Here is a 20,351-nt window from a genome sequence, read left to right as displayed (position 1 = left end):
ATCACTCGTAGGATGGAAAGGATACCGTCGTTGAGCCACCATATTTCAGCAGTTTCATTTTTATGTTCCTGGAGCTTTGTTGTTTTGGGTATTATTGTATGTATATTCTTTATTGCTTTAGTTATATCTTCCACTGTGATTTTGGCTTCCTCCGTTATTACTGTCACAGGGTCTCTTGAGATATACTAAGGTCTATTCTTCTGCAATAATTTTGTGTAACGCTTTGTCCATTCCTTTTATTGTAATTATTACTTCTGATGTTTCTTATTTTTTACCTGATTCCCTTGATCTTTTATACCCTATCGTTTTCTTTGTCTACATTTTCTCCCAGTGTATATTCGTTCTTTTGGAGCCTTATTTTTTGCTTCACTTGTTGTACGAAGAATGAGGAAAGAAAGAGAGATGATGTATACCATTAAAAGGAGAAAGTTAGAATATCTCGGACACATAATGAGAAACGGTACAAAATACAGATTACTGAAGGTAATACTTCAAGGAAAAGTACTCGTAAAGCGAGGAATTGGGAGAAGAAGGATATCATGGTTAAAGAACCTGAGGAACTAGTTCTCCACAACAACAACTAATGTAATAAAAGTATCAGTTAATAAAATAATTATAGCCAGAATGATCTCTAATATTTGAAACGAACAGGTACCAAATGAAGAAGTTATATGAAGGTAACATACTCTTCTCGTGTTCCTGGGATGCTCACATACTTAGGCTCCCTGATAACCAAGGAGAACGTCATGACGGAAGAAATCAAGCGAAAGATAATCCTAGCAAACAAATGCTATTTTGGACTGAGTAGACACATGAGAAGCAGAAACTTAAGCCAAAAAACAAAAATAACCATATACAAAACCCTAATACAACCAGTGTTGACATATGGATCGGAGACATGGACGATCTCCAAGGCAGATAAAAACCTTCTGCTTATATTTGAACGACGGATCTTGAGAGGAATATTCGGTGGAATCTGTGAAAATGGTATTTGGAGGAGGAGGTACAACTACGAGGTATACCACAGATATAAACAAATATTTGGTGGTCAAGACGTAGTATCTATTATAAGAATAGGAAGACTAAGATAGGCAGGACATCTAGCAAGATTACAGCAGAACAACCCTCCTAGAAGAATCCTTATGCCATAACCAGTGGGAAGTAGAAATAGGGGTAGGCCAAGACTCAGATGAAAGGATAGTGTGGATGGGAGAAAAATAGGCGCAGCAAACTGGCAACTGTTGGCAATGGATAGGACTGACTGGCGTAATAGACTTGGGAAGGTCGAGCCTCTTTCATAGAGCTGTAGCACCATTGATGATGATGATGATGTTCACGTGATTCTATTGTTTAGCCATTTATGAAATTTTTCCTTCTAATCATCTCTTCTGGGTCGCCACTTATTTCTTCAAATATTAATTCTTGTGTTATCCAATACGCAGTACTTTGTTTATTTTTTCCTTGAAGTGTCAATACATTTCTGTTACTTATAGCCCACAATCTGGGCTGTTAGTAATAGAGGGATAATAGGAAATTATTCGTTTGATTAAATAAATGCATCGGTTTAATAAAAGTGTTTCAAATACCAGTAATTTCTCAATTCTTTTCTTCTTCTAATGGCGCTACAACCCTTTGTGAGTCTTGGCCTGCTTAAAAATATTGTTCCATTCTGCCCTGTCGGATACTTTCCTTCACTACTGCCTGATGTTCATGGTTTTAATATCCCCCTCTACGACGTTATCTATCCATCTTTTACAGGGCCTTCCTCTTGTTCTATTTCCTTGGGGCTTCCATCTCTGGATTACTTTCACAGCTCGATTATCTGTCATTCTTTCTAAGTGACCAAGCCAGCTTAGTCTTTGAGACTTTACAAATCTAACAATATCTGCGCTCTGCATTAGTTCATCCAGCTCGTGGTTCATTTTAATTCTCCACGAACCATCGCTGCAATGTGTTGGTCCAAATATCTTCCTTAGTATTTTGCGCTCAAATATTCTAAGTTGATTTTCATCAGTGGTTGAAAGGGTCCACGTTTCATATCCATATATGTGACCACTGGTCTAATTACTGTTTTGTAGATTCTAAGCTTAGACTCACGATTCAGTAACTTACTTTGCATCAAGTCTTTGTATGCATAAAAACAGTTATTACGGCTAAGAACCGTGTTTGTATTTCTTGACTTGTTTTGTTGTTGCCATTTATTATTGAGCCTAGGTAGGGAAAATTGGAGCCATATTCGTAGGTATGGTTGTCTACCTTCAGATTCTCATGTTGATACGACTTTGTGCACTCCATATATTTTATTTTACTTTCATTTATATAGGGTGAGGCAGATAACTGGCCTATTAGAAATATCTCGAGAACTAAAGGCAACAGAATCATGAAAATTGGAATAAAGGGGTTTTGAAGGATGATCTATTAAATGAAAATATTTTCATCTCTTTGCAACTTCCGGTTATACCGGAAGTTGCTTATAACTTCATTTTTTTAAATGGGACACCCTGTATATTTTTACAATTTTGGATTCTCTTCGATGTGTTCTTTCTTAAAATATGAGGTTTTGTAATGTTATACAGGGTATTTTAAAAGATAATTACGTTTTTTTATTAATTTCGTAGCAACATTCACACCCTGTAGAATTGTAGTAGTTTGACATCTAAAACTATACTTACGTTCAAATGATTTTTAATATACTCTACTATTGTTAAGAATCATTAGTATAGCTAAATTTTTAATTTTAATATACAGGGTTGGTCGAAACTCGGAATGAGTATTTTCTGAGTTTTCTTAAATAGAACACTCTGTATTTTTGTATTGTAGTGAAATGATATTTTATAGTACTTTTTTATTTCTTAAGCATTCCCTATACCTAACTGCTTTAATTTGTGAGTTATTGGTGAATCAAGCTAAACATTAATTGCAACAAAAAATACGTAAAATTTTATGAGGTTGGCCGTGAAAATACTCAATCCCAAATAATTTTTCAGAAATAAATACATATTAATCCAGACTGGTCCTTAAAATTACCAATAATGGTTTAGCTATCAAAATACCTACGTAGTTAAGATTGTTGGTTCGATTAACAATTAAGCACAAATTAAAGCAGTTAGGTATAGGGAATGCTTAAGAAATAAAAAAGTACCATAAAATATCATTTCATTACAATACTAAAATACAAGGTGTTCCATTTAAGAAAACTCAGAAAATACTCATTCCGAGTTTCGACCAACCCTGTATACTAAAATTAAAAATTTAGCTATACTAATGATTCTTAACAATAGTGGAGTATATTAAAAATCAATTGAACGTAAGTAGAGCTTTAGATGTCAAACTACTACAATTCTACAGGGTGTTAATTTTGCTACGAAATTAATAAAAAATCGTAATTATCTTTTAAAATACCCTGTATAATATTACAAAACCTGATATTTTAAGAAAGAAGACATCAAAGAGAATCCAAAAATGTAAAAATATACAGGGTGTCCCATTTAAAAAACGAAGTTATAAGCAACTTCCGGTATAACCGGAAGTTGCAAAGAGATGAAAATATTTTCATTTAATAGATCATCCTTCAAAACCCCTTTATTCCAATTTTCATGATTCTGTTGCCTTTAGTTCTCGAGATATTTCTAATAGGCCCTTTATTTGCCTCACCCTGTATATGTATAGAGACCAAACGTAGCAGCTTCCCGTTTCAGCTCTATAGCTTTTTCGCTTAATATCCTTTTGTTGCGGCTAATCATGGCAACATCATCCGCATATGCGCATATTTTCATAGATCTTGTATTAATACAGCCGTTCAAATCCAATTTTCTAACAGCCTCTAAAGTTAGATTAAAAAGTGTTGTTGATAAGGCATCACCTTGCCTACCTCCATTGTCAATATCAAATGCCTCTGTCATGTCTCCATTTCTCAATTACTATGAATAAAAATACACTTCTCCAAGAAATTAATGCTCCACCTTAAAAATTAGTCATTTTTAATTTTAATGTCTCGAATATCCTAAACCTGTTGTCCGATTTAAATGATTTTTTTAACACGATATAGCTTTATATTCTTTAACAATACCGCTGTAATAATATTGTTGCTAGACAGGTAAATTGTCATTGTATACCGGGTGTACCAATCAAACTGTGATTTTTTCTCAAAATTCGCGTCACCCTGTGGAATATCCTAACATTTATAAAATACTGAAATTAAAACCCAAATATAGCATCATGTTGTCTTAACATTCTGTTTTTTGATCCATTCGCTTATGTTGGGTAATAAAAAGGTTAGGTATGTACTTTAACAACTAGGCTTTTTTGCATCAATACAGGGTGTTTTTAAATAAGTATGGTAAACTTCAAGGAGTAATTCTGCATGAAAAAATAGTAAAGAAATAATGAAAAAATAGGGATGTTGAAATTTTTCGTACAAATTGATGATTTATTTATTGCTCTAAAACCGGTTGAGATATGCAAATGAAATTTAGTAGGTTTTAAGAGGTAGTTATTGTGCAATTTTTGATATACAACTAAAAATTTTATGTTTACCATTGGCGCACATAAGGGTCATATTACCCGTAAATTGTACTAAATATACTTTTAAGTTGAATAGATAAACTTTTAACAGAAAAATATTGCTTCTTCAAAGCAAACGACTTTCATTTCTTGTCCCCTTGATGTGTTTATTTGATCGGTTTTTCCTAAATTTGTTAAACTGTAAAACCAAAGTTGCCCAAGTCTGCAAACCAATATTCAAAGCTACATAACTTACCGTTGGATCAATTGATTTAGATAAAGCATTTGTTAGATGATCAGACTTGAGTTGATTAATGTTAGTCTTGATGTTAGTATGTACAGGAGCAGATAAGAAACTATTTTCACCATTGTCTGCTTTAAGCTTAGTATTTACAAAAGCCGAGTTATCTAACAACGGACCCAAATCGTGAACATCAAATAACGGCCTATTAACATCACGTGACGATAGAGAACTGTCTTCAATCTCGTTATCAATACTGTATGATTTAGTGGTACTAGTAGAATCACTTCGAATGGGTACAGGAGGTATATGTGTAATTGAACTTGAAGGAGATAATTTAATTGTGGTTAAAGTCGTTATTTTGAATGGAGACGGATCAGTTGTTATTGTGACTGGAGACGGTTCTGTTGTTATTGTCAACGGGGACGGTTCAGTTGTTATTGTAAATGGCGACGGTTCAGCTGTTATAGTAAATGGTGAGGGTTCTGTTGTTATTGTCAACGGGGACGGTTCAGTTGTTATTGTGACTGGGGACGATTCAGCTGTTATAGTAAATGGCGACGGTTCAGCTGTTATAGTAAATGGAGATGGTTCAGTTGTGATTGTCAACGGGGACGGTTCAGTTGCTATTGTGAATGGGGACGGATAATCTGTTATAGTAAATGGAGAGGGTTCAGTTGTGATTGTCAACGGGGACGGTTCAGTTGTTACTGTGAATGGAGACGGTTCAGCTGTTATAGTAAATGGAGAGGGTTCGGTTGTGATTGGCAACGGGGACGGTTCAGTTGTTACTGTGAATGGCGACGGTTCAGCTGTTATAGTAAATGGAGAGGGTTCATTTGTGATTGTCAACGGGGACGGTTCAGTTGTTACTGTAAATGAGGACGGTTCAGCTGTTATAGTAAATGGAGATGTTTCAGATGTGATTGTCAACGGGGACGGTTCAGTTGTTACTGTGAATGGGGACGGTTCAGCTGTTATAGTAAATGGAGAGGGTTCTGTTATTATTGTCAACGGGGACGGTTCAGTTGTTACTGTAAATGAGGACGGTTCAGCTGTTATAGTAAATGGAGATGTTTCAGTTGTGATTGTCAACGGGGACGGTTCAGTTGTTACTGTGAATGGAGACGGTTCAGCTGTTATAGTAAATGGAGATGTTTCAGTTGTGATTGTCAACGGGGACGGTTCAGTTGTTACTGTGAATGGCGACGGTTCAGCTGTTATAGTAAATGGAGAGGGTTCATTTGTGATTGTCAACGGGGACGGTTCAGTTGTTACTGTAAATGAGGACGGTTCAGCTGTTATAGTAAATGGAGATGTTTCAGTTGTGATTGTCAACGGGGACGGTTCAGCTGTTATAGTAAATGGAGAGGGTTCCGTTGTGATTGGCAATGGGGACGGTTCAGTTGTCACTTTGAATGGGGACGGTTCAGCTGTTATAGTAAATGGAGATGGTTCAGTTGTGATTGTCAACGGGGACGGTTCAGTTGTTACTGTGAATGGCGACGGTTCAGCTGTTATAGTAAATGGAGAGGGTTCAGTTGTGATTGTCAACGGGGACGGTTCAGTTGTTACTGTGAATGGCGACGGTTCAGCTGTTATAGTAAATGGAGAGGGTTCATTTGTGATTGTCAACGGGGACGGTTCAGTTGTTACTGTAAATGAGGACGGTTCAGCTGTTATAGTAAATGGAGATGTTTCAGTTGTGATTGTCAACGGGGACGGTTCAGTTGTTACTGTGAATGGGGACGGTTCAGCTGTTATAGTAAATGGAGAGGGTTCTGTTATTATTGTCAACGGGGACGGTTCAGTTGTTATTGTAAATGGGGACGGTTTAGCTGTTATAGTAAACGGTGAGGGTTCTGTTGTTATTGTCAACGGGGACGGTTCAGTTGTTACTGTGAATGGGGACGGTTCAGCTGATATAGTAAATGGAGATTGTTCAGTTGTGATTGTCAACGGGGACGGTTCAGTTGTTACTGTGAATGGGGACGGTTCAGCTGTTATAGTAAATGGAGAGAGTTCACTTGTGATTGTCACCGGGGACGGTTCAGTTGTTACTGTGAATGGCGACGGTTCAGCTGTTATAGTAAATGGAGAGGGTTCAGTTGTGATTGTCAATGGGGACGGTTCAGTTGTTACTGTGAATGGGGACGGTTCAGCTGTTATAGTAAATGGAGATGGTTCAGTTGTGATTGTCAACGGGGACGGTTCAGTTGTTACTGTGAATGGGGACGGTTCAGCTGTTATAGTAAATGGAGAGGGTTCAGTTGTGATTGTCAACGGGGACGGTTCAGTGGTTACTGTGAATGGCGACGGTTCAGCTGTTATAGTAAATGGAGAGGGTTCAGTTGTGATTGTCAACGGGGACGGTTCAGTTGTTACTGTGAGTGGAGACGGTTCAGCTGTTATAGTAAATGGAGAGGGTTCAGTTGTGATTGTCAATGGGGACGGTTCAGTTGTTAATGTGAATGGGGACGGTTCAGCTGTTATAGTAAATGGAGAGGGTTCAGTTGTGATTGTCAATGGGGACGGTTCAGTTGTTAATGTGAATGGGGACGGTTCAGCTGTTATAGTAAATGGAGATGGTTCAGTTGTGATTGTCAACGGGGACGGTTCAGTTGTTACTGTGAATGGCGACGGTTCAGTTGTTATAGTAAATGGAGAGCGCTCAGTTGTGATTGTCAATGGGGACGGTTCAGTTGTTACTGTGAATGGCGACGGTTCAGCTGTTATAGTAAATGGATAGGGTTCAGTTGTTATTGTCAACGGGGACGGTTCAGTTGTTACTGTGAATGGGGACGGTTCAGCTGATATAGTAAATGGAGATTGTTCAGTTGTGATTGTCAACGGGGACGGTTCAGTTGTTACTGTGAATGGGGACGGTTCAGCTGTTATAGTAAATGGAGAGGGTTCAGTTGTGATTGTCAACGGGGACGGTTCAGTTGTTACTGTGAATGGCGACGGTTCAGCTGTTATAGTAAATGGAGAGGGTTCAGTTGTGATTGTCAATGAGGACGGTTCAGTTGTTACTGTGAATGGGGACGGTTCAGCTGTTATAGTAAATGGAGATGGTTCAGTTGTGATTGTCAACGGGGACGGTTCAGTTGTTACTGTAAATTGGGACGGATCAGCTGTTATAGTAAATGGAGAGGGTTCAGTTGTGATTGTCAACGGGGACGGTTCAGTTGTTACTGTGAATGGGTACGGTTCAGCTGTTATAGTAAATGGAGAGGGTTCAGTTGTGATTGTCAACGGGGACGGTTCAGTTGTTACGGTGAATGGCGACGGTTCAGCTGTTATAGTAAATGGATAGGGTTCAGTTGTGATTGTCAATGGGGACGGTTCAGTTGGTACTGTGAATGGGGACGGTTCAGCTGTTATAGTAAATGGAGAGGGTTCAGTTGTGATTGTCAATGGGGATGGTTCAGTTGTTACAGTGAATGGGGACGGTTCAGCTGTTATAGTAAATGGAGAGGGTTCAGTTGTGATTGTCAATGTAGACGGTTCAGCTGTTACTGTGAATGGGGACGGTTCAGCTGTTATAGTAAATGGAGATGGTTCAGTTGTGATTGTCAATGGGGACGGTTCAGCTGTTACTGTGAATGGCGACGGATCAGCTGTTATAGTAAATGGAGATGGTTCAGTTGTGATTGTCACCGGCGACGGTTCAGTTGTTACTGTGAATGGCGACGGTTCAGCTGTTATAGTAAATGGAGAGGGTTCAGTTGTGATTGTCAATGGTGACGGTTCAGTTGTTACTGTGAATGGGGACGGTTCAGCTGTTATACTAAATGGAGATAGTTCAGTTGTGATTGTCAACGGGGACGGTTCAGTTGTTATTGTGAATGGGGACGGTTCAGCTGTTATAGTAAATGGAGTGGGTTCAGTTGTGATTGTCACCGGAGACGGTTCAGTTGTTACTGTGAATGGCGACGGTTCAGCTGTTATAGTAAATGGAGAGGGTTCAGTTGTGATTGTCAATGGGGACGGTTCAGTTGTTACTGTGAATGGGGACGGTTCAGCTGTTATAGTAAATGGAGATAGTTCAGTTGTGATTGTCAACGGGGACGGTTCAGTTGTTACTGTGAATGGGGACGGATCAGCTGTTATAGTAAATGGAGAGGGTTCAGTTGTGATTGTCAACGGGGACGGTTCAGTTGTTACTGTGAATGGGAACGGTTCAGCTGTTATAGTCAATGGAGAGGGTTCAGTTGTGATTGTCAACGGTGACGGTTCAGTTGTTACTGTGAATGGCGACGGTTCAGCTGTTATAGTAAATGGAGAGGATTCAGTTGTTATTATCAACGGGGACAGTTCAGTTGTTACTGTGAATGGGGACGGTTCAGCTGATATAGTAAATGGAGATTGTTCAGTTGTGATTGTCAACGGGGACGGTTCAGTTGTTACTATGAATGGGGACGGTTCATTTGTTATAGTAAATGGAGAGGGTTCAGTTGTGATTGTCAACGGGGACGGTTCAGTTGTTACTGTGAATCGCGACGGTTCAGCTGTTATAGTAAATGGAGAGGGTTCAGTTGTGATTGTCACCGGGGACGGTTCAGTTGTTACTGTGAATGGCGACGGTTCAGCTGTTATAGTAAACGGAGAGGGTTCAGTTGTGATTGTCAATGGGGACGGTTCAGTTGTTACTGTGAGTGGGGACGGTTCAGCTGTTATAGTAAATGGAGATGGTTCAGTTGTGATTGTCAACGGGGACGGTTCAGTTGTTACTGTGAATGGGGACGGTTCAGCTGTTATAGTAAATGGAGAGGGTTCAGTTGTGATTGTCAATGGGGATGGTTCAGTTGTTACAGTGAATGGGGACGGTCCAGCTGTTATAGTAAATGGAGAGGGTTCAGTTGTGATTGTCACTGGGGACGGTTCAGTTGTTACTGTGAATGGCGACGGTTCAGCTGTTATAGTAAATGGAGAGGGTTCAGTCGTGACTGTCAATGGCGACGGTTCAGTTGTTATAGTAAATGGAGAGGGTTCAGTTGTGATTGTCACCGGGGACGGTTCAGTTGTTACTGTGAATGGTGACGGTTCAGCTGTTATAGTAAATGGAGAGGGTTCAGTTGTGATTGTCAACGGGGACGGTTCAGTTGTTACTGTGAATGGCGACGGTTCAATTGTTATAGTAAATGGAGAGGGCTCAGTTGTGATTGTCAATGGGGACGTTTCAGTTGTTACTGTGAATGGCGACGGTTCAGCTGTTATAGTAAATGGAGAGGGTTCAGTTGTTATTATCAACGGGGACAGTTCAGTTGTTACTGTGAATGGGGACGGTTCAGCTGATATAGTAAATGGAGATTGTTCAGTTGTGATTGTCAACGGGGACGGTTCAGTTGTTACTATGAATGGGGACGGTTCATTTGTTATAGTAAATGGAGAGGGTTCAGTTGTGATTGTCAACGGGGACGGTTCAGTTGTTACTGTGAATCGCGACGGTTCAGCTGTTATAGTAAATGGAGAGGGTTCAGTTGTGATTGTCACCGGGGACGGTTCAGTTGTTACTGTGAATGGCGACGGTTCAGCTGTTATAGTAAACGGAGAGGGTTCAGTTGTGATTGTCAATGGGGACGGTTCAGTTGTTACTGTGAGTGGGGACGGTTCAGCTGTTATAGTAAATGGAGATGGTTCAGTTGTGATTGTCAACGGGGACGGTTCAGTTGTTACTGTGAATGGGGACGGTTCAGCTGTTATAGTAAATGGAGAGGGTTCAGTTGTGATTGTCAATGGGGATGGTTCAGTTGTTACAGTGAATGGGGACGGTCCAGCTGTTATAGTAAATGGAGAGGGTTCAGTTGTGATTGTCACTGGGGACGGTTCAGTTGTTACTGTGAATGGCGACGGTTCAGCTGTTATAGTAAATGGAGAGGGTTCAGTCGTGACTGTCAATGGCGACGGTTCAGTTGTTATAGTAAATGGAGAGGGTTCAGTTGTGATTGTCACCGGGGACGGTTCAGTTGTTACTGTGAATGGCGACGGTTCAGCTGTTATAGTAAATGGAGAGGGTTCAGTTGTGATTGTCAACGGGGACGGTTCAGTTGTTACTGTGAATGGCGACGGTTCAGCTGTTATAGTAAATGGAGAGGGTTCAGTTGTGATTGTAAATGGGGACGGTTCAGTTGGTACTGTAAATGGGGACGGTTCAGCTGTTATAGTAAATGGAGAGGGTTCAGTTGTGATTGTCAATGGGGATGGTTCAGTTGTTACAGTGAATGGGGACGGTCCAGCTGTTATAGTAAATGGAGAGGGTTCAGTTGTGATTGTCACTGGGGACGGTTCAGTTGTTACTGTGAATGGCGACGGTTCAGCTGTTATAGTAAATGGAGAGGGTTCAGTCGTGACTGTCAATGGCGACGGTTCAGTTGTTATAGTAAATGGAGAGGGTTCAGTTGTGATTGTCAACGGGGACGGTTCAGTTGTTACTGTGAATGGCAACGGTTCAGCTGTTATAGTAAATGGAGATTGTTCAGTTGTGATTGTCAACGGGGACGGTTCAGTTGTTACTGTGAATGGCGACGGTTCAGTTGTTATAGTAAATGGAGAGGGTTCAGTTGTGATTGTCACTGGGGACGGTTCAGTTGTTACTGTGAATGGCGACGGTTCAGCTGTTATAGTAAATGGAGAGGGTTCAGTCGTGACTGTCAATGGCGACGGTTCAGTTGTTATAGTAAATGGAGAGGGTTCAGTTGTGATTGTCAACGGGGACGGTTCAGTTGTTACTGTGAATGGCAACGGTTCAGCTGTTATAGTAAATGGAGATGGTTCAGTTGTGATTGTCAACGGGGACGGTTCAGTGGTTACAGTGAATGGCGACGGATCAGCTGTTATAGTAAATGGAGAGGGTTCAGTTGTGATTGTCAGCGGGGACGGTTCAGTTGTTACTGTGAATGGGAACGGATCAGCTGTTATAGTAAATGGAGAGGGTTCAGTTGTGATTGTCAACGGGGACGGTTCAGTTGTTACTGTGAATGGCGACGGTTCAGCTGTTATAGTAAATGGAGATGGTTCAGTTGTGATTGTCAACGGGGACGGTTCAGTTGTTACTGTGAATGGCGACGGTTCAGCTGTTATAGTAAATGGAGAGGGTTCAGTTGTGATTGTCCACGGGGACGGTTCAGTTGTTACTGTGAATGGGGACGGTTCAGCTGTTATAGTAAATGGAGATGGTTCAGTTGTGATTGTCAACGGGGACGGTTCAGTTGTTACTGTGAATGGGGACGGATCAGTTGTTATAGTAAATGGAGAGGGTTCAGTTGTGATTGTCAACGGGGACGGTTCAGTTGTTACTGTGAATGGCGACGGTTCAGCTGTTATAGTAAGTGGAGAGGGTTCAGTTGTGATTGTCAACGGGGACGGTTCAGTTGTTACTGTGAATGGGGACGGTTCAGCTGTTATAGTAAATGGAGATGGTTCAGTTGTGATTGTCAACGGGGACGGTTCAGTTGTTACTGTGAATGGCAACGGTTCAGCTGTTATAGTAAATGGAGAGGGTTCAGTTGTGATTGTGAATGGGGACGGTTCAGTTGTTACTGTGAATGGAGACGGTTCAGCCGTTATAGTAAATGGTGAGGGTTCTGTTGTTATTGTCAACGGGGACGGTTCAGTTGTTATTGTAAATGGGGACGGTTCAGCTGTTACTGTGAATGGGGACGGTTCAGTTGTTACTGTGAATGGAGACGGTTCAGCCGTTATAGTAAATGGTGAGGGTTCTGTTGTTATTGTCAACGGGGACGGTTCAGTTGTTATTGTCAACGGGGACGGTTCAGCTGTTACTGTGAATGGGGACGGTTCAGTTGTTACTGTGAATGGAGACGGTTCAGCCGTTATAGTAAATGGTGAGGGTTCTGTTGTTATTGTCAACGGGGACGGTTCAGTTGTTGCTGTGAATGGGGACGGTTCAGCTGTTATAGTAAACGGGGACGGTTTAGTTGTTATTGTAAATGGGGACGGTTCAGCTGTAATAGTAAATGGAGAGGGTTCAGTTGTGATTGTCAACGGGGACGGTTCAGTTGTTATTGTGAATGGGGACGGTTCAGCTGTTATAGTAAATGATGAGGGTTCTGTTGTTATTGTCAACGGGGACGGTTCAGTTGTTATTGTAAATGGGGACGGTTCAGCTGTTATAGTAAATGGTGTGGGTTCTTTTGTTATTGTCAACGGGGACGGTTCAGCTGTTACTGTGAATGGGGACGGTTCGGCTGTTATAGTATATGGAGAGGCTTCAGTTGTGATTGTCAACGGGGACGGTTCAGTTGTTACTGTGAATGGGGACGGTTCGGCTGTTATAGTATATGGAGAGGCTTCAGTTGTGATTGTCAACGGGGACGGTTCAGTTGTTACTGTGAATGGGGACGGTTCAGCTGTTATAGTAAATGGTGAGGGTTCTGTTGTTATTGTCAACGGGAACGGTTCAGGTGTTATTGTGAATGGGGTCGGTTCAGCTGTTATAGTAAATGGAGATGGTTCAGTTGTGATTGTCAACGGGGACGGTTCAGTTGTTACTGTAAATGGGGACGGTTCAGCTGTTATAGTAAATGGAGAGGGTTTAGTTGAGATTGTCAACGGGGACGGTTCAGTTGTTATTGTGAATGGGGACGGTTCCGCTGTTATAGTAAATGGTGAGGGTTCTGTTGTTATTGTCAACGGGAACGGTTCAGTTGTTATTGTGAATGGGGACGGTTTAGCTGTTATAGTAAATGGAGAGGGTTCAGTTGTGATTGTCAACGGGGACGGTTGAGTTGTTACTGTGAATGGGGACGGTTCATCTGTTATAGTAAATGGAGAGGGTTCAGTTGTGATTGTCAACGGGGACGGTTCAGCAGTTATAGTAAATGGAGATGGTTCAGTTGTTATTGTCAACGGAGACGGTTCAGTTGTTACTGTGAACTGCGTCTGTTCAGTTGTTATTGTGAATGGGGACGTTGCAGTTGTTATTGTGAATGGAGTCTGTTTAGTTGTTACGGTGTATGGGGACGTTTCAGTAGTTATTGTAAATGGTGACGGTTCTGTTGTTACTGTGAACGGCGTCTGTTCAGTTGTTATTGTGAATGGGGACGTTTCAGTAGTTATTGTGAATGGAGTCTGTTCAGTTGTTACGGTGTATACGGACGTTTCAGTAGTTATTGTAAATGGTGACCTTTCAGTTGTTACTGTGAACGGCGTCTGTTCAGTTGTTATTGTGAATGGGGACGTTGCGGTTGTTATTGTGAATGGAGTCTGTTCAGTTGTTACGGTATATGGGGCCGTTTCAGTAGTTATTGTAAATGGTGACGGTTCGGTTGTTACTGTGAACGGCGTCTGTTCAGTTGTTATTGTGAATGGGGACGTTGCAGTTGTTATTGTGAATGGAGTCTGTTCAGTTGTTACGGTGTATGGGGCTGTTTCAGTAGTTATTGTAAATGGTGAAGGTTCGGTTGTTACTGTGAACGGCGTCTGTTCAGTTATTATTGTGAATGGGGACGTTTCAGTAGTTATTGTGAATGGAGTCTGTTCAGTTGTTACGGTGTACGGGGACGTTTCAGTAGTTATTGTAAATGGTGTCCTTTCAGTTGTTACTGTGAACGGCGTTTGTTCAGTTGTTATTGTGAATGGGGACGTTGCAGTTGTTATTGTGAATGGAGTCTGTTCAGTTGTTACGGTGTATGGGGACGTTTCAGTAGTTATTGTAAATGGTGACGGTTCTGTTGTTATTGTGAACGGCGTCTGTTCAGTTGTTATTGTAAATGGGGACGTTTCAGTAGTTATTGTGAATGGAGTCTGTTCAGTTGTTACGGTGTATGGGGACGTTTCAGTAGTTATTGTAAATGGTGACCTTTCAGTTGTTACTGTGAACGGCGTCTGTTCAGTTGTTATTGTGAATGGGGACGTTGCAGTTGTTATTGTGAATGGAGTCTGTTCAGTTGTTACGGTGTATGGGGACGTTTCAGTAGTTATTGTAAATGGTGACGGTTCTGTTGTTACTGTGAACGGCGTCTGTTCAGTTGTTATTGTGAATGGGGACGTTTCAGTGGTTATTGTGAATGGAGTCTGTTCAGTTGTTACGGTGTATGGGGACGTTTTAGTAGTTATTGTAAATGGTGACGGTTCGGTTGTTACTGTGAACGGCGTCTGTTCAGTTGTTATTGTGAATGGGGACGTTTCAGTAGTTATTGTGAATGGAGGCTGTTCACTTGTTACGGTGTATGGGGACGTTTCAGTATTTATTGTAAATATTGACATTTCAGTTGTTACTGTGAACGGCGTTTGTTCAGTTGTTATTGTGAATGGGGATGTTGCAGTTGTTATTGTGAATGGAGTCTGTTCAGTTGTTACGGTGTATGGGGACGTTTCAGTAGTTATTGTAAATGGTGACGGTTCAGTTGTTACTGTGAACGGCGTCTGTTCAGTTGTTATTGTGAATGGGGACGTTTCAGTAGTTATTGTTAATGGTGATGGTTCAGTTGTTATTGTGAATGGAGTCTTTTCAGTTGTTATTGTGAATGGAGACGTTTCAGTAGATATTGTGAACGGTGACGGTTCAGTTGTTACTGCGAATGGTGTTTGTTCAGTTGTTACTGTGAATAGGGACGTTTCAGTGGTTATTGTGAATGGCGACTCTTCAGTTGATATTGAAAATGGGGACGGTTCAGTAGTTATTGTGAATGGAGTCTGTTCAGTTGTTATTGTGAAAGGGGACGTTTCGGTTGTCATCGTGAATGGTGACGGTTCATTTGTTACTGTGAATGGTGTCTGTTCAGTCGTTATTGTGAATGGGGACGTTTCAGTAGTTATTGTGAACGGTGACGGTTCAGTTGTTACTGTTGATGGTGTCTGTTCAGTCGTTATTGTGAATGGGGACGTTTCAGTAGCTATTGTGAACGGAGATGGTTCAGTTGTTATTGTGAATGGAGTCTTTTCAGTTGTTATTGTGAATGGGGACGTTTCAGTAGTTATTGTGAACGGTGACGGTTCAGTTGTTACTGCGAATGGTGTTTGTTCAGTTGTTACTGTGAATGGGGACGTTTCAGTGGTTATTGTGAATGGCGATTCTTCAGTTGATATTGAAAATGGGGACGGTTCAGTAGTCATTGTGAATGGAGTCTGTTCAGTTGTTATTGTGAAAGGGGACGTTTCGGTTGTCATCGTGAATGGTGACGGTTCAGTTGTTACTGTGAATGGTGTCTGTTCAGTCGTTATTGTGAATGGGGACGTTTCAGTAGTTATTGTGAACGGAGACGGTTCAGTTGTTATTGTGAATGGAGTCTTTTCAGTTGTTATTGTGAATGGGGACGTTTCAGTAGTTAGTGTGAATGGTGACGGCTCAGTTGTTACTGTGAATGGTGTCTGTTCAGTCGTTATTGTGAATGGGGAAATTTCAGTAGTTATTGTGAACGGTGACGGTTCAGTTGTTACTGTGAATGGTGTTTGTTCAGTCGTTATTGTGAATGGGGACGTTTTAGTAGTTATTGTGAACGGAGATAGTTCAGTTGTTATTGTGAATGGAGTCTTTTCAGTTGTTACTGTGAACGGCGTCTGTTCAGTTGTTATTGTGAATGGGGACGTTTCAGTAGTTACTGTGAACGGTGACGGTTCAGTTGTTACTGTGAATGGTGTTTGTTCAGTCGTTTTTGGGAATGGGGACGTTTCAGTAGTTATTGTGAACGGAGATGGTTCAGTTGTTACTGTGAATGGGGTCTTTTCAGTCGTTATTGTGAATGGGGACGTTTTAGTAGTTATTGTGAACGGAGATAGTTCAGTTGTTATTGTGAATGGAGTCTTTTCAGTTGTTACTGTGAACGGCGTCTGTTCAGTTGTTATTGTGAATGGGGACGTTTCAGTACTTATTGTTAATGGTGATGGTTCAGTTGTTAATGTGAATGGAGTCTGTTCAGTTGTTATTGTGAATGGGGACGTTTTAGTAGTTATTGTGAACGGTGACGGTTCAGTTGTTACTGTGATTGGTGTTTGTTCAGTTGTTACTGTGAATGGGGACGTTTCAGTGGTTATTGTGAATGGCGACTCTTCAGTTGATATTGAAAATTGGGACGGTTCATTTGTTATTGTGAATGAAGTCTGTTCAGTTGTTATTGTGAAAGGGGACGTTTCAGTAGTCATTGTGAATGGTGACGGTTCAGTTGTTACTGTGAATGGTGTCTGTTCAGTCGTTATTGTGAATGGAGACGTTTCAGTAGTTATTGTGAACGCAGATGGCTCAGTTGTTATTGTGAATGGAGTCTTTTCAGTTGTTTTTGTGAATGGGGACGTTTCAGTAGTTATTGTGAATGGTGACGGTTCAGTTGTTTCTGTGAATGGTGTTTGTTCAGTCATTATTGTGAATGGGGATGTTTCAGTAGTTATTGTGAACGGTGATGGTTGAGTTGTTACTGTGAATGGTGTCTGTTCAGTCGTTATTGTGAATGGGGACGTTTTAGTAGTTATTGTGAACGGAGATGGTTCAGTTGTTATTGTGAATGGAGTCTTTTCAGTTATTATTGTGAATGGGGACGTTTCAGTAGTTATTGTGAATGGTGACGGTTCAGTTGTTACTGTGAATGGGGACGTTTCAGTGGTTATTGTGAATGGTGACTCTTCAGTTGATATTGAAAATGGGGACGGTTCAGTTGTTATTGTGAATAGAGTCTGTTCAGTTGTTATTGTGAAAGGGGACGTTTCAGTAGTCATTGTGAATGGTGACGGTTCAGTTGTTACTGTGAATGGTGTCTGTTCAGTCGTTATTGTGAATGGGGACGTTTCAGTAGTTATTGTGAATGCAGATGGCTCAGTTGATATTGTGAATGGAGTCTTTTCAGTTGTTATTGTGAATGGGGACGTTTCAGTAGTTATTGTGAATGGCGACGGTTCAGTTGTTACTGTGAATGGTGTTTGTTCAGTTGTTACTGTGAATGGGGACGTTTCAGTGGTTATTGTGAATGGTGACTCTTCAGTTGATATTGAAAATGGGGACGGTTCAGTAGTTATTGTGAATGGAGTCTGTTCAGTTGTTATTGTGAAAGGGGACGTTTCAGTAGTCATTGTGAATGGTGACGGTTCAGTTGTTACTGTTAATGGTGTCTGCTCAGTCGTTATTGTGAATGGGGACGTTTCAGTAGTTATTGTAATCGGAGATGGTTCAGTTGTTATTGTGAATGGAGTTTTTTCAGTTGTTATTGTGAAAGGGGACGTTTCAGTGGTTATTGTGAATTTTGACGGTTCAGTTGTTACTGTGAATGGTGTCTGTTCAGTCGTTATTGTGAATGGGGACGTTTCAGTAGTTATTGTGAACGCAGATGGCTCAGTTGATATTGTGAATGGAGTCTTTTCAGTTGTTATTGTGGATGGGGATGTTTCAGTAATTAATGTGAACGGTGACGGTTCAGTTGTTACTGTGAATGGGGACGTTTCAGTGGTTATTGTGAATGGTGACTCTTCAGTTGATATTGAAAATGGGGACGGTTCAGTTGTTATTGTGAATGGAGTCTGGTCAGTTGTTATTGTGAAAGGGGACGTTTCAGTAGTCATTGTGAAGGGTGACGGTTCAGTTATTACTGTAAATTGTGTCTGTTCAGTCGTTATTGTGAATGGGGACGTTTCAGTAGTTATTGTGAACGCAGATGGCTCAGTTGATATTGTGAATGGAGTCTTTTCAGTTATTATTGTGAATGGGGACGTTTCAGTAGTTATTGTGAATGGTGACGGTTCAGTTGTTACTGTGAATGGGGACGTTTCAGTGGTTATTGTGAATGGTGACTCTTCAGTTGATATTGAAAATGGGGACGGTTCAGTTGTTATTGTGAATGGAGTCTGGTCAGTTGTTATTGTGAAAGGGGACGTTTCAGTAGTCATTGTGAATGGTGACGGTTCAGTTGTTACTGTAAATGGTGTCTGTTCAGTCGTTATTGTGAATGGGGACGTTTCAGTAGTTATTGTGAACGCAGATGGCTCAGTTGATATTGTGAATGGAGTCTTTTCAGTTCTTATTGTGAATGGGGACGTTTCAGTAGTTATTGTGAATGGTGACGGTTCAGTTGTTACTGTGAATGGTGTTTGCTCAGTCGTTATTGTGAATGGGGATGTTTCAGTAGTTATTGTGAACGGTGACGGTTGAGTTGTTACTGTGAATGGTGTCTGTTCAGTCGTTATTGTGAATGGGGACGTTTCAGTAGTAATTGTGAATGGCGACTCTTCAGTTGATATTGAAAATGGGGACGGTTCAATTGTTATTGTGAATGGAGTCTGTTCAGTTGTTATTGTGAATGGTGACTCTTCAGTTGATATTGAAAATGGGGACGGTTCAGTTGTTATTGTGAATGGAGTCTGTTCAGTTGTTATTGTGAAAGGGGACGTTTCAGTAGTCATTGTGAATGGTGACGGTTCAGTTGTTACTGTTAATGGTGTCTGCTCAGTCGTTATTGTGAATGGGGACGTTTCAGTAGTTATTGTAATCGGTGATGGTTCAGTTGTTATTGTGAATGGAGTTTTTTCAGTTGTTATTGTGAAAGGGGACGTTTCAGTAGTTATTGTGAATTTTGACGGTTCAGTTGTTACTGTGAATGGTGTCTGTTCAGTCGTTATTGTGAATGGGGACGTTTCAGTAGTTATTGTGAACGCAGATGGCTCAGTTGATATTGTGAATGGAGTCTTTTCAGTTGTTATTGTGAATGGGGATGTTTCAGTAGTTAATGTGAACGGTGACGGTTCAGTTGTTACTGTGAATGGTGTTTGTTCAGTTGTTACTGTGAATGGGGACGTGTCAGTGGTTATGGTAAATGGTGACTCTTCAGTTGATATTGAAAATGGGGACGGTTCATTCGTTATTGTGAATGGGGACGTTTTAGTAGTCATTGTGATTGGTGACGGTTCACTTGTTAGAGTGAATGGGGTCTGTTCAGTCGTTACTGTGAATGGGAACGTTTGAGTAGTTATTGTGAATGGTGACGGTTCAGTTGTTATTGTGAAGGGAGATGATTTAGTTGAAAATGGTTCAGTTGATTCCATAGTGCTAGATGTAGTTTGTATAGAATCCTAGAAAATTGTATTCATGTCGGTTACAATATTACTAAAATTAATATTATAGTGTTAGTTATTAATATCGAGAATGTTTAAGTGCCCTTTTTGCGTCGTATCAGTTATTTGAAGTCTGGAAGTAAACCAATTCCTGTAGATCTGTTTAACGATAGAGTTGAAATTTCGGTGTCCAATGGGAATCTATCCGAATTTGATTGAGATTTATAATAATCTCCCTGTATATGTTTGCTACAATGTCACTATCTTCATCTTCTTCTTGTGCGTCATCCTTTAAGGACATTGGCGATTATAATGGCCTATTTTACTCTTTCTGCAACGGTTCTAAAGAGTTCTATTGTTGTGCACTCCACTCCATTACTTTAAATTTTGGTCCTCTTTTTCCTTCCACTTTTTCCTTGTATAAACAATCGCAGTAAACTCAACTCATATTTTTCATTTCTTAGTATGTATGTGACCAAAGTAGCCCATTTTCTTTCCTTCATAGTGTTGAGTAAATCCGCTATAATGACGTATATTCTTTCAGTAATATATCGATTTTATTTTTTACTTACATATAAGCTCTTTGAGGGCTGTGGAAATATGTTAAAAATGG

The 20,351-nt window shown here is 40.7% G+C and overlaps 1 protein-coding gene across 9 annotated transcripts in view; it reads right to left on the bottom strand.

The window, feature by feature from the left end:
• Window positions 1-20,351, bottom strand: part of LOC114335148 (mucin-2) — an 85,309-nt gene that overhangs the window by 16,465 nt on the left and 48,493 nt on the right. Inside the window, exons 5-6 of one of the 9 annotated variants that reach the window (XM_050662580.1) lie at window positions 6,117-19,756; window positions 4,760-5,900 (exon numbers count right to left, since the gene is read on the bottom strand). In XM_050662580.1, coding sequence (XP_050518537.1) covers window positions 4,760-5,900; window positions 6,117-19,756 — 14,781 coding nt within the window. Of the gene's footprint in view, window positions 1-4,759; window positions 19,757-20,351 lie in introns of all 9 variants that reach the window. The other 8 variants (XM_050662579.1, XM_050662584.1, XM_050662585.1 and 5 more) reach the window with 8 other exon arrangements.

The sequence above is a fragment of the Diabrotica virgifera genome, chromosome 9 (assembly GCF_917563875.1).
Source record: "Diabrotica virgifera virgifera chromosome 9, PGI_DIABVI_V3a".
In the NCBI taxonomy this organism is placed as follows: Eukaryota; Metazoa; Arthropoda; class Insecta; order Coleoptera; family Chrysomelidae; genus Diabrotica; species Diabrotica virgifera.
This window is presented reverse-complemented; position numbering and strand designations above follow the sequence as displayed.